A 14,226-nucleotide genomic window follows, 5' to 3' on the forward strand; every position below is an offset into this window, starting at 1 on the left:
TCTTGACTACCTCTGCCCCCATAGCACCTGTGAGGGCAGACTGGCCGTTTCTCCTTGGGGATTAGGAAGAGGGTACTGAGAAGTTGTGCTAAAAGGACGTCTTGTCCTGAACTGTGTTCAGGGTAGCACAGCACTGCTTCAGGGCATGCCTTAACAGGGAGGGTGAGTAGAGGCTTCATAAAATCGGGATGCTTTTCAGAAACATGCACACAGTTGTGACAGTGGTGCCTTTGTATGGGACCTGCCCTCATCAGTTTGAAGCAGATACATGAACCGTTAAACTGTGTGAAGTGTTGCTTCTGTTAGGAATGTGTGAGGCTGATCGGTGTTCCTGGTGCTGCTAGTCCCAAGCTGTCCCAAGGAGGTGAAGGAACTAAGTGCCATACCCCTGTTCCTATTCTGTTTCTCCTGCAGACTTGGTCAAAGCCTGGATAGTGACTTGTGGCTTAATCATGAGGATGAAGAGTGGGCAGGTTCCTTACGGTAGGATCAATCCAACTTCCCTTTCTTAGGAAAGGGGGAGCAGCAGATCCTTTCTGAAGAACAACAAGGGGTAAAACCAGTACTGGCATTTCCCTTGCTTTCTTGGAGAGTCTGTTTAGGTTTACTTAGTTTCTTGGTGGTTGCATTCTGTTATTGAGACACTGGGATTGTGGGATGCATCAAGTCTGAACATCTGGTGGAGCACGCCTTCAGGATCCTGTAATACTTACCTTGCATATATGCAAAAGAATTTTATCACAGGCCAAAAGAGCAAGCTTCAGAAGCTTTGCAGTACTGTGAATCATAAGCAATCATCCTCAGAGTACAGTTCCAGGGAAATAAGAATTGGAGATGACTTGTATTCCTGCTTTGAAGGCTTGAGTAGTACATGTAAGGGATGAGTTTTAATGCTATGGAGTCTTTGTCTATGGGATCTTACAGCGTGTAATTCTTGGTGAGAATTGTGTAATGTGAGTAATGGAGTCCTGTACTCTGAAATTCTTTTTATGGGGTTCTTAATAAAATGTAACCTGCAGTAACACTGGCTTTCACTGCAAAATGTGAATACAACAGCTGAAGCAAATCAATCTTTAATACAAGCCTATGAATAGTATGGTACAGACTGCATAAATTCTTACCCAAGATGTGCATAGACAAATTGTAAATGCCAGGCAAGATGAACTGTTTTTCTACTGTGTGTGTTGAACTTCTAAAACTTAAGTCTGGTTCCAGGCATATGACAGCCAAGAAATACTGCAAGTGAATAGAACAAATGCATCTTTGACCAAGACCAGTTAGTATAGGAGCAGTTAGTGGTAAGATTTTTCCACTGGCCAGCAAGTTTACATTTCTATCACTTGAGGTTCTTCTGTTGATCTGGAATTTATAGTGGTGCTCAGCTAAAGTTTGAAATTAATTGTAAAACAATTCAGGAGAGCTTAATGGGTTATCTGACTTAGGAATACTGTAGTCAGTTTCCATTCCTTGCTTTTTTTCTATTCCAAGCTGAGAATTACTATTGCAAGTTGAACATCTGCAATTAGTTGCCATATCCTGTAGTAGTGTAAGTACTTGACATCTTTTAAATGAAGGGCACACCGATATTAAATTACTGATCAAGTAGGAAGAAAACTTACAATTCTCACAATGAACGCTCTGGCTTTGTTTAGCCTAAAGACGTGAAGTCACTGGAAGATGCAGCAGTTCTCTAGTCAGCTGCATAACACTTAATTATGCTTCACAGTGTAGTAGATTGATGTAATGATGCTAAAAAAGACTATTCATTCTTTTAAAGTGTCTGTGTCAACTTGAAATCATGTTACCAAAGCTCATTTTGATGTTTTCCTGATTGCAAGGAAGATTAATGTTTCTTAAAATATTTTATGGCTGCTTTGTGAAACAAACTGACAGAATGAAGTGATTGACATACAAAAAAAATACTTCACTACACATGGAACTTCATCAGAAGCAAAACTGAGATAGTCATGAAACCTGTGCTGAATTTATAACCAGGAGTTCTGTGAGAGTTTGATGCTTTAACATAATAGTTATGGAAAACCTGAATGGGCAGTAGGGATGGAAGATGGTTGGAAAAGCAAGATTTCTTAACTAGGAAAAAAACTTTAGGACTTGTCCTCAAACACACTGAAAAACAAAACGCCCCTCCAATCCATGAAGTCAAAATGTGACTGCTTTGCTTAGAAACAACGGCAAAACATGCAGTTAGAAAATAGCTTACGTGGCTTCTGAAACTTGGTACCAGCTGGCAGACAGTTGTGTAAAAGCATGAGATCATCTTCCAAACCACCCAGCAGCAATTCGTAAGATAATTCTAACATGAAATAACATTGGACCGTGTTTCCAGAAGCATTATTTCTCACACTGTAAAGAAGTCATGGATAATTATGGTGCAATGTCTTTTTGTTCCAGTTTGGTAATAGCTGTATGGCTCGGAATTCCTTTTACCTGGTATCTGGTGTTGATAGGCTGAAAAAGCAGTAACTCTGCAAAAGCTACAGTAATATTCTGTTAAATCTGCTCTGCAGGCAAGTAAAAATCATTATTTATAGTATTTAAAGCCCCTAATAAAGGCTGGCAGCTGTTAAATGTGTGGGTATCCTGGAGTTAATGTTGCACCCTTCCCTGCCTGCTGCTCTGGAGGGAGTATTGGATTTCCTTACCATAGCTGATAACCTTCCACTGCTCTGGTATTCAGTGTACTTCAGCTGAAGCAGGGCATTTTTGGCTCAAAGTATGCCTGGTCTTTCCAAGACTAGTCGTCAGACTACTCCTTTTATTTAAATTTTAAAATTTATTATGTTTAATTTTTAAAAAAGGAAGCCTTGCCTTTCTGGTTGCCTTTATAAAGTACAGCTATTAAGGCTTCTGTTTCTCAGTTCTTCCCCTGTTTCTTATTGCTCAGGTTTCTCTTTCCCCAATTTACACTTCTGTTACATTGTTTAATTAATTAGTACATTCCTTCTAGCTTAAGGCTGTCTCCATAACACTTTAATATTGCTGTACTTCATTTTGTGAAGCGTCAATTGTACGTTGCCAGCTTCAGTGGTACTATCTGATTTTTGTTGTTTGTGACAATATCAAGTTTCTTTTATATATATATATATATAAAACTTGCTAATTAGCTGTCTTTCTTCTAACATCTTACTTAGCTGGGGGTGGATGGAGGGTCCACTCATTCATATGGACTAGTTTAGAAAAATACTATAGCCAGCCATAGGATTAGCTGCATGATGAGAGTTTGGCACCACATGGCAAATTCTTGGACAGTTAAAAAGTGGTATCTAATGTCCATAGCAGACAACTGAGAATTATTAGGGAAAGATGCACTTTGAACTATCATGACTGTAAAGAGAAAAATTTACAGCTGCTAGCATACCATAAAAGCCATGTTTTTATTTCTGCTTGAGTTTAGTATGATAAGCAGTGGATTTCACATTTCATCCACGATTCACTTCATTTCTCTACATTCAGATTTAACAGACAGACCAGGTCTCAAGGGGGCAGGTAACCAGACCAATCAAACACAACCAGCATGGGTTTTTAGGTGGGGTTTTTAACTTTATTGATAGGACAAAAAACACAGTACAGAATAGCAGCAGCTCTATACACCCAATATGGAAGCACCTGTGCAACTTTGTCATATACCCAGACCAGGGGGGGAATTCTATTTATGCTGTTTCAGCAACTCTGATTTTCCATATGATTTAAATTATATGGTATCCACAAGGTTAATTGTTTTGCCACAAAGGGCACTAGTTTTGTTCAACTTGATACCTTGTGTTTAACAAGGCTCATGCTTTGAGACATGCAAAGGCCTGAAAAGCATTAGCTGCCCCTATGGTACAGCTCATTTTCTTAAGATACAGGTAAGAGATACCATCTCTTGAAAGAGTATTACAGACACTTTGTCTGGTGTGGTTCAAGGTAGGCCTAATCTGGTCCTTTGTCATGTACACAATCTTTCTTTAGAACTCCTCTAGTTTCCAGAGTCCCTGCAAGCTTGTGTTACATAATAGTAAGATACACCAAATAGCAATGCCTTTCCATTTACTATTAGCATCTTCACAAGTATTAACAACAGTGGCACTGAGGGTAGCATCAAACCTGTTTACTTAAATCTGTCAGATATTATTTTTCCCCAGCTTACATTTCTTCCACCTCAGTTCCTTCACTTTTTCAAAACCAGTTCTACCTTCTGCCTTTGTGCTGAAGGCTAGAAGTACTATGTAGTTGTAGCCTTGCCAGGAGGAATGAGCTAAAATAATGGAAAGTGTTTTGGTGAGAGAGAAGTGTTCTGGAAAGATAGTAAGTTTATTCATACATCCACCATCTGGTCTTCTGCATTTCTGGAACTGGGTATAATTATGCACTGAAAAAGGATCCTTAAAACTGGCTGCTTTAAATAGGTTCACTCTCATTTTCAGATGGCTTTTGTCTTTCTTTTTTCTACTAAATTCTTCAAGAAGAATTCACCTAATTGAAAGGTAAAAAGGCACCAGAATGATTTCTAGGTATTTCAGTGAAATAAAGCACAACAATACACATTCTTATTTAATGAGAATATTCTATTCTACAATATGATTGTGCTTACCAGTATTTTATAGTAATTCAATGCTATACAACAGCACTTTCAACACATACAGCATGGATGTAAAAAAAAACCCAAACCAAAACCCATAACCCAACAAACAACCCCTCCAACCCCCCAAAATCCTCATTTTCCTCATACCCAATTTTATGAAGTAGCTCTGTTTCTTTGTCCTTTCCAACAGGCAAAGATGAATTGATCTAATTAAAAATTACTTCCTATTTCATAAAATATCAGCAACTTATAGGGAAACCTGCTATAAACCTCATTTGAGCTGGCATAAAACAGTCTGAGAAGCAAGGTGTCCTAGCTGAGTCTTTTCTGTTCTCTCCATCAGAAAAAGCAGGATGCTGGGCCTACACAACAGTGCCATTAACAGCAGCTGCTACTTAATACTCTGTGCTTTGTCAGAAAAAGCACTGCTACAAGCGTGTCTAATTATTTCTAAGGCACTGTAAATAAATTCTGCATAAAGCAACGAAATTACATCACAAACAACAAAGGGTCCCATTAAACCCTGAAGCACCCAAGAGTTAGAATGTGAAGAAGTTGCTATTTGGGTACCCTTTATCCTGCTTCACACATTAACTATAGTAGAAACTAGGTTTTGCAAAAAATTAGCAATTGTAGAAATACCATCTACTGTCATACCGATGCATTTAGATGACCTACAGAAGACAGTATAAATAATTATTAAAAAAAGGATGACTACGTGAGGTGTCGTTGAGCTAAGGTGAGCTTTGTTGCACATTACTTCACCATTTTAACTTTATATAATAAAACATTCCGTGCTAGAGAATCTAATGCTTTTCAGTAATTTACCTGCTTTATAGGAGGAGCGCACTAAAGGCCCACTGGCAGTGTAGTGGAATCCAAGATCATTTCCTACTTTTTCCCAGTACTTAAATTTTTCAGGAGTTATGTACTCCTCAACCTGAGTGAAAAAAACGTGCTTTGATTAGGTATTAATGCAAAGGAAATGGCTGTAGCTAGTATGTAGTGAAATAGAACAGTTCTATCGTGAGTTCAAAATTTTACACTCCAGAACTTTCAGCAGTCTCTCTGCCTCCTACCAAAAGAATGCATTTTATTTGCTTTTCATATTCAGCTGAAAAGTTTAGAATTTAGGTTCTAGTTGTTCCTTCATAATTTTATTCATTCTATTTTTGAACGGTCCTTTTGAGCAAACTTTTTTTTTGTCCAAGTTAGTGGAAAAAAAAAACCCAAATAGTCCTACAGCTCTCTTCACTAACAGTTATTTCAATGAAACACAGTAACAGAACAGAGACTCAAGCTCTGGACAGATCACAAAAGGAGAAGAATGGTAATTTCCCCTGCTGAAGTGGCACCATTAAGGGAGAGCCTATGCGATAGTGAAGGAGAGCTGGCTTGAGCCATTATGTTTGAGACGTACACTGAAACTCTTGTTTTCCCAAATCGTGCCTCAGCTCCAGCTGTCTCTGAAGCCAATAGCAGAAAGTAGCACGGGAAGTCTGCAGATGATGGAAGGGATTAGATGGCTGAGGGATTTTTTAGTGAAGAGTCCATAACAGATGAAGATAAGGCTAAACAAGGAAGGAAATTTCCCCCCCCAAATCCACAATTAAGGTAAGGATACATATCAAGCCTCAATTTAGAAAGAGGAAACTTGACTGTGCAAGGTACAGACCATAAATCTACCTGTAAATTAAAGGCATTTTTACCTTTAGGTGACGTTTTGTTGGTTGCATGTACTGTCCTAGCGTCAAACAGTCTACATCTGCTTCCCGCAATACTGTAAAAACAAAATTCCCTGTTAGGGAAGGGGGGTGTTTCCTAATTTCTGTCCAAGTCTGAACAAAGGTCGCTCCACAGCACCCTGCAGGGCTAACATTCTGCTCTGCAGCAAAGGGAACCTCCAGCCTCCACAAGCAGTAGCCACACACCTCTTTCTGGGCTCCACGCTGCTGCAAGACCTGAGCTATCTAGTTTAAAGCTAGAGAGAATACCATTGCACTGCACTCACTGCAGTCGTGTGTCTCACTGCAGAGATCACATGCTCTTGCCTTTTTTATCTTACTGCTTTTCATTGTTACCTTCAGGTCAGAGCCTTCATTAGAAAAAAAGAAATGGATGCGTGCACACACACCGGGCCCACACTTGTCCACTGTTTCAAAAGACTTCGTGCCTAAAAGATGTGGACAGTTCTAAAGAGCTATAAATGAGGGGAAATTGCCAAAATTTTTTGCCAGTGTTACACACTTAGGATGTATGTTAAGTTTTGACGCCTGCAGAATCTCATAAACTCTGCTAAAATTTGAGTATATACTAGGATCAATACACAGCAAATGAGGTCAGGTAGTCTACTTACAGATGGAAACCAAGGCACTGGATAGTCAGCTAGCCTGAAGAATTATGTTCACTACGGCTAGTGGGGTATTCCGAACAAAGGGATAGCTGAGGAATCGGGTTTAGCATGAACATGTCCATATATTTTCTGGCTACTTGGGCTGGTTGCCCCACATCAAATAGGAAGTAAAGACAGTATTTTGCCTACAGCATTGCACTCCCTGTTGCCTTGGGATCTCTGTTTAGATCGATACGGTTCTGTGGAGAAACTGTTTCAGTATCAGCACATTTAGGTGTTCTTTAACTGGTACCCAGAAGATGGAAGGAGACCAAAATTACAGTAACAGAATTAATGCAGTGGGTAACAGTTTGTCTCCAAATACATCCATGAAAGTGGCCTGAAAACGAACAGCAGCAAAACTGGAATTTCATGTTCTTGTGGCTAGGAAATGTTAGGCAAGGACAGGAAAATCAGGAACCGTCATTTTATGGTCCAGATTGTGGGAGAGCTGCAGAAAAGATATCACTGCATTCTAAATATGGCTTGTTGTACACAAAGTACCACGTAGACATTCTTTCAGGGTAGGGGACAAATGCCATAGGATTTATAAACTACTTCTTACAAGTGCACTGCGTTCACTTACCACTGTGAAATCTCCTCTTAAAAATACATATACATGGAAACAATACGCTACAGCTCCAAATATAACAATTTTTTTTTCATCTAAGCAAACTGAAATAAATTATTTTAAAAAAATCAGGTATGCTGTTTCTAAGAAGGAATGCACAATAAGGCAACTATGTCGCAAGCCCATTATTTAAGTATTGCAAAGAAAAAAAAGAGTATAGTCACACAAAAAATAATTGTATTTTCCACTGAAATTAACATGAGCTCGCTTTACCTGTCAAATTGAATCTGAAAGCCATGTGAAGGCAAAATATTTCAGAAGTTGAATCTTTTTTAATCAAATTGTTTCTTCCCCCAATAAAGCTTAGAAAACATTTCCTGTACCAGCAAATTGATTTGCGTGTAGAGGCAAAGATGCCGACAACTGTTTTCCAACACAATCAAACTCATACCTGTGAATATTGGCATCTGTTTCAACGCGAACTTACATTTCATTGTGGAATACACTTGTTCGTCTGTCTCGCCTAGCCCCAGCATAATGGAGGTTTTAGAGATGACGCGGGGCTGGACCTCTTTAGCGTGCTTCAGCACACGTACGGACTGCTCGAAGCCGGCTCGGGGGTCACGCACCTTCCTTTTGTGTGTTCAGCACCAGGGGAGAAAACGGACGAAAGGGCGTACAGAATGTTAGAGGTGCCAAGCAAGGTGTGTTCTGCTAGTTTCTACAAAGCGAAAATGGCGACTCAGAGGTCTCAGCCGCGCAGTCTGACGCCAGCTGACACCCTCCCCGAGGTGTCACAAGCGATGAGCCTCGCCCCGGTTTAAGTACCGAGGCCGGCCCCGGCCCCGTGGCGCTGACCGCGGCCGCCCGCGGCGGGGCGAGGCTTCGGGTCCCGGCGGCCCCGGCCCCGCGCAGCGGCCCCGGCAGGCGACACCGGCCCCGGCAGGCGACACCGCCCGAGGGCCGCCCCGAGGGCCGGGGCGCGGCGCGGCGCGGGCGCCCTCTGCCGGCGGGCGGCGGGCAGGGCGCGGCAGCACGCGAGGCAGGCTGGGAGCGGGCCCCGCGCCATTGCGGCCTGCGGCCTGCGGCCCGCCCCGCCGCCGGGCTGAACGGATCCCGCCGCCCCCCTCGCACAAAGGCCTCTGACGACACCCCTGTGGGGTTCGTGCTTTCTGCCCACTGCCGTCGCCTACCTCTGTAACTCTGGCACCGTCTCCACGTTGTGGGCGAACACATCCAGTCCCGACAGTGCCACTTTCTCCACCGCTTTGAGGTCCCCTCGAAAATCGGGAGTTAGGCATTCCACCAGGATTTTTGAATTCCTGAAAAGAAGAGACAGAGTGAAGGTGTCTGTGGGGTCGGTGTCACTGTTGCCAAAAAACTCAATAGAGCAAAAAATAAACATAACAACACTGCGACAAGCAAAGCCAAGTTCATTCGGGACACATCTCCAAAACAACCGATTTCTGCAAATACTTGTATGACAATGCAAACAAAACATGTGTAACTCCTGATTTTACTAACGTAAGCTGAAATAGAATGAAAGCCAAATAATACAAAAGCAACTAGAACAGTCTCACTGTTCATACACGATTTTTCATGTGTCTTTGTTGCAGATTAACTAACACAAGTTTAGTACCACAGCTCCAAAATACAGAAGAGCTATAATCCTACCTACTAGGATAAGAATACTCTGCATTATTGCCCTGGTACCTAATCTTGGTGTCCAGGAGCCAGATTTCAGCTCAGAAAGGCAGGTGGGACACACCACAGGAATCTTTCAAGTCCCAGGATACGCTGGATAAAGACTTAAATGAGGTTACACCAATTAAATCTGCCGGCAGACAAGTACGCTATCAAATCGTGTGCAGGGCACCGACGCAGAGTGAAGGCGGCACAACTAGGGGAAAGTGGGAAGGTACAATCGCAGAAACAGCCGTTGTGGGAAAAGGCAAAGCAGTCTGATCACTGCTGAAAGGGAAACCCGCCTTCTTCTGTCATGTGGCAACACTGCTATCTAAATCCACTGTGTTGAATTCATTCTTGAATCCCAAGAATGAACATACCTCAAAAGTAGGTACTAATTTCCTGGTAAACCAGCTGCCTGTTCAAAGAAATAATCCAGTGCTTAGCTTTAAATAAGCCTGGGCTGAATGGGAAATGCATCCTAATTCAAAATACTTTGGGGCCATTATATACGAGAAAGATGAAAAACAGGGAAAAAAAGGGGACCCAGATAGGCTAAAGGCAGACTTATATCTGCACAGCCCCTGGAATAATCCAGCTAAAGGTAGTTTTGACCTATATGTAGTACCACATTCTAAAGTTTTAACAGTAACAGTAATGCATTAATGAGATACCTTTCTTTCAGATGAGAGACTGTCTTTGCAAAGTGTTCTGCTCCACCATCAGGCATATCTAGAAGCATTTCAATTATTCAGTTAACCTTTCTGTTCAAGAAATGCATTTACTTATTAGCAAAGCCACAAAAACTTTACAGATTCAAATTTAAATGCAAAATAATAAAGCTTGAAACCACATTCTTATCTTACTGCTTATGGTAGAACAGATAGTCTACCACACCTTGTTCTGCACAAAGTCTAACTGTGATTGTCTAGGGCAGATTTCAAATGTTTACTCCAGATTTACCTGTCTCTAGGTTCACTGTCAGGCTGAGCACAGAATGGCTTTATCTATTTATGGTTTTGGTCTGAGAAACTGTTCTACAAAACCTAAATATATATTATCGCTCTTTTAATTGTAAGCCACTTCAAAGCTACTGGACTTTCCATCACACTCAACAGCCTTTACAATGGTTTTCCCCACCTATGTGGCGTCACCACAAAGGAACTACTACAACCTTAGAAAAAGGCAACTTTCAGGTTTTTTATATATAATATATTTCAGGTTGAGTTTTTGGAAGTGCTGTAATGATACTGTATATGAATGTTTGTGGGGTTTGGTGTTGGTGGGGTTTTTTGCTAATCAAGTAGCAGAACACGGTGTATATGTATGTATTTTGCAACAAATGATTTAGAAAATATTTAGAATGTAATATTCTTGATGCTTAATAACAGTGTAACTGCTGTTAGATTTTACCAGACATAGAGAAATACTAAGAATATGTAAAAAGTTTCAGCACCGTCAACTCCTTTAAAATAGTAATCCTCAGCAATTGTGCTGAGTGATAAATGTTCATCGAGGTCTGCGTTTACCCCATATGAAGAATATGAGAGCTTAGACTGGAAGAGATGAGAGACAACATACTAACCATCTCTGTCCACAGATGTCAATACGACATAATCCAAGCCCCACTCGGCTATAGCTTTTGCTGTGTTGTAAGGCTCCTCGGGATCCAGCGGAGGTGGACTTTTTGCGGTCTTTACTGAACAAAATCTGCAACCTCTAGTGCACGTGTCACCCATCAGCTGAAATAAGAAAGACATTCCTACCTTTACATTGTACACATCACTACTGCTCAGCTGAGAAGCAGCTGCATAAGCTGGATCAGATAAATCCCAATACTAAGCAAAAAAACCGAGGACAGTGCTTTAGTCCACATTTCTTGTAATAAACTCACTCTACTGTAGTAGGGATCCTAGAATACACTACAAACAGCTCAAACATTAACAGAATACTTAAGAAATGGTTAATAGCTTACCATAATAGTAGCTGTAGCTGTAGCATATTCACCACCTCCCCAGCATTCTCCGATGTTGGGACAACGTGCTTCTTCACATACCTAAAGGTAAAAGATAGTAATATACCTGTCTTTTTTCCCTATTATTATGGAAAATTATTATTATATTATTGATCCACTTCAACAGAGGCCTACAAACAAAACCTAACTCCTGTGATAAATGAGATTCATAGAGTTGCATGTTGTTCTATAAAAAGTCAGTAGAATAGATAGGAAGAGAATTGTTTCCTAACATCCATTACCATTCTCTTCCTCTACCTCAGAACTCCAAAAACTCCTCAGCCATGTAATTGCCTTATTAATTAGCACAGATTGTCATTAACATTTTAAATTTAAAATTTCATAAAATGTTTGCAAAGTCTATGATGCATTAAAGCATGACTTTACCCTGGAGGGGGGGAGAAGGAAAAAAGCTCTCCATGCATACCTATCACTTCTTATCATCTGGAAGGTATATTTAATGAAATGCATATATTTCTAGAATTTCTTTTCATGCAAAACATGAACATAACCCTGAAATTGTGTACGTTTCCATTAAAAAGTAACACATTGCATCTTCTGATCTCTTTGGTGATGCAAGTACTAAACCCTAGTATTTAAAATCACAGCAGGAAAAACATTAAATACTCCATTGAATTTGTACTCATTCTTTATTGGTGAAACTCATTTCTGGCAAAAAGGATCAGCATTGGGCTTGGTTTCAGTCTGGAAGATCACACAAGACATTCTTTCTACCTGTCCTCCACAAAGAACTGATTTTGTATCTGTAAAAAAAAAAGCCTTATTTCTACAGGAAAACTTGGTTGACACTAGACTTACCGTATGAAGATTTAAACTTCTCAAAGTATTCTTTAGTTTATTGTAGTTCTTTCCCATGGGAATCTTTGTTTTCAGCCATGGAGGAAGTCGCAGCCTGAATGACATCAAGCAAACATAAAGATTAACACATTATTTACATGGCAAGCTTCCATTAATTTCATAGATCCACTTTAATTTGTTACAGATCCCAACTAGGAAAGGTTCCTTGAAAACTGACACAACTCAGCAACCAATATTAACCTCTTTCATGGCTGTAATAGGCTTCTCTCTTCCAGGTTTACAGCATTAAAGAGTAGGAAGTTCACTGTCATTGGAGGGTTTTAAACTGTTAACTGTACCAGTGGGATTTAATAGTGCCACACTGGAGATTGCAAGAGTTAATGGCAGCATATGTTACACAGCTATCGTAAAGTCTGATCAAATTTATAACTGGGCATATGGGAGGGTTTAAGCATTTTTAAAATTTAGTCTCATGTTTTGTTTTAATCTATCAATAATATTTGCTCAACACCGAAGTAGGATATGCTCCCCTAACGATGCATATTTGTAATTCAATGTAGGCCATGGGCACAGGCATTCAAGTAAGAAAAGGCCACCATGCCTTCGTGTTTTGTTGCACATTTTAAGTTAATAAAGTGTGTGTTCTTGAAAAACTATGAAATTTGCAAGCCAGTAGGACAGAATTTACAAAAAATACACTGTATATGTTTTATAGTTAATACTAAAAGCGCGACCTAGTGCATGGAAGCAACTACAGTTGTTTAAAATCACAATTACCTTTCTCCTTTCTGACGCTTTAAATTGCCTTTATACTCGGCCCACGTGCTCCTGTCTGATAAATCTCCAGTTACAAAGTCTTGTAAGTCTGGTCCGTTTTGCAGAAACTCTTTTTTTTCCTCTGGCAAAGAACCTGAGGTCCCGTACTGGCTACACACATGGCTCCCAGCCACCTAAAGGAAGCAACACTGTCATTTATCGAATTTTAAATGTACTAGCACGATATACTACATAACTACATGTCCCTTCGGTGGTTAGTGTATACTTTACGTAAGCATTTTCCCGATCGCCCTTACGTTAAACACGGAATTCCCTTTCGCCCCCGGTCCTGTCCGACAGACGCCAGGCAGGGTCTGCGCCAGAGCAGCGCAGCATCACCTCACGTCTGTGGGCTCCGGACGGTGACAGCACCGCGCCGGGTAACGGCGGTTTCCGTGCGGCGGGCCGAGCGCGGCCGCGCGCTGCCAAGGCGGTACCCCAGGGCCGCGCTCCGGCGGACGGGCAGACGGGCCGGGCCCGCCGAACCGGGGCGCCGCCGTGTCCGGGCGCGTTGCGGGGCCGGGGCTCCCGGCGCCGCCGCCCCCCCGGTTCGGCAGACGAGCTCGGGTAACGGCACCGCCTCCTGCCCCACGGTGCGCCCCGTCCCCTCACCGGGGACCCGCCCGAGGTCTCCCGTCTGCCGGGCCGCAACGCCCACCCACGGACGCTGGGCGGCCCGCCCGCCGGCACCCCCCTGCGGCGCACGGCCCTGCCGCGGCGCTGACTCACCAGTCCCTGGTGCCCCAGCAGCAACCGGCGGGCTACCGTGGCGGCGGCGACCCCGCAGCGGCGGCCCCGCGGCAGCAGCGACATGGCGGCGCCCGCGGAGCAGCAGGACCGGCGCTCCCCGCCGGCCCGATCGATCGATGGATCGATCGTCTCAGCGCTCGGCCCCCCCGCCTGCCCGCTGCAGTCAGCTCGCGCGCATCGGGCTTCGGCTACTCTTGCCTCACGGACGGCTACCTCGGCGTGATGACGTTAAGGGCCGGGAGCGGCTACAAGTACGTGATGACGTCAGACGCTAGCTCTTTCCGCTCTGCCTGCTGCCAGGTGAGGCGCGGGCTGGCGGCGGCATCCGGGACCATCGGGCGCGGGCGGCGCCCCCAGCACCCCGCCGGAGCGCGAGCAGCCTCCCGGGGCTGATCCGGGCCCAGCCGCCGCGGCCTGGCCTGAGCCCTGCGGGAGGGAAGCCCCGAGGTGGCGCCTTCCCCCGCCCCCTCCCCGGCGGGCCTAGGCCCGGGCTGGGCCCCGCTGCGGAGCTGAGCGCTGAGGCCGCCGCTTCTCGCCGCTCCGGTGGGGCCCGGGCGGGACGTGTCGGTGTGGGAAGCGGAGCCCGGCGCCGG

General features: G+C 43.2%; 1 protein-coding gene across 3 annotated transcripts; it reads right to left on the reverse strand.

Moving 5' to 3' along the window:
- Nucleotides 1-4,293: 4,293 nt before the first annotated feature.
- Nucleotides 4,294-13,776, reverse strand: LIAS (lipoic acid synthetase). 3 transcript variants are annotated; one of them, XM_055797992.1, is made up of 11 exons: nt 13,613-13,776; nt 12,845-13,017; nt 12,068-12,161; nt 11,210-11,290; nt 10,820-10,976; nt 9,909-9,966; nt 8,742-8,870; nt 8,036-8,181; nt 6,295-6,365; nt 5,414-5,525; nt 4,294-4,476 (listed from the first exon to the last, which is right to left on the reverse strand). In XM_055797992.1, exons 1-11 carry the CDS (start codon nt 13,694-13,696, stop codon nt 4,424-4,426), a joined length of 1,158 nt encoding a protein of 385 aa, XP_055653967.1. In that variant the 5' UTR covers nt 13,697-13,776; the 3' UTR covers nt 4,294-4,423. The 3 variants fall into 3 exon arrangements, with proteins under 3 accessions (XP_055653967.1, XP_055653968.1, XP_027650902.1); XM_055797993.1 differs by lacking the exon at nt 13,613-13,776 and adding an exon at nt 13,496-13,514; XM_027795101.2 differs by lacking the exon at nt 13,613-13,776 and adding an exon at nt 13,223-13,390.
- Nucleotides 13,777-14,226: the final 450 nt, after the last annotated feature.

This window comes from Falco peregrinus, chromosome 2 (assembly GCF_023634155.1).
Source record: "Falco peregrinus isolate bFalPer1 chromosome 2, bFalPer1.pri, whole genome shotgun sequence".
Lineage (NCBI taxonomy): Eukaryota > Metazoa > Chordata > Aves > Falconiformes > Falconidae > Falco > Falco peregrinus.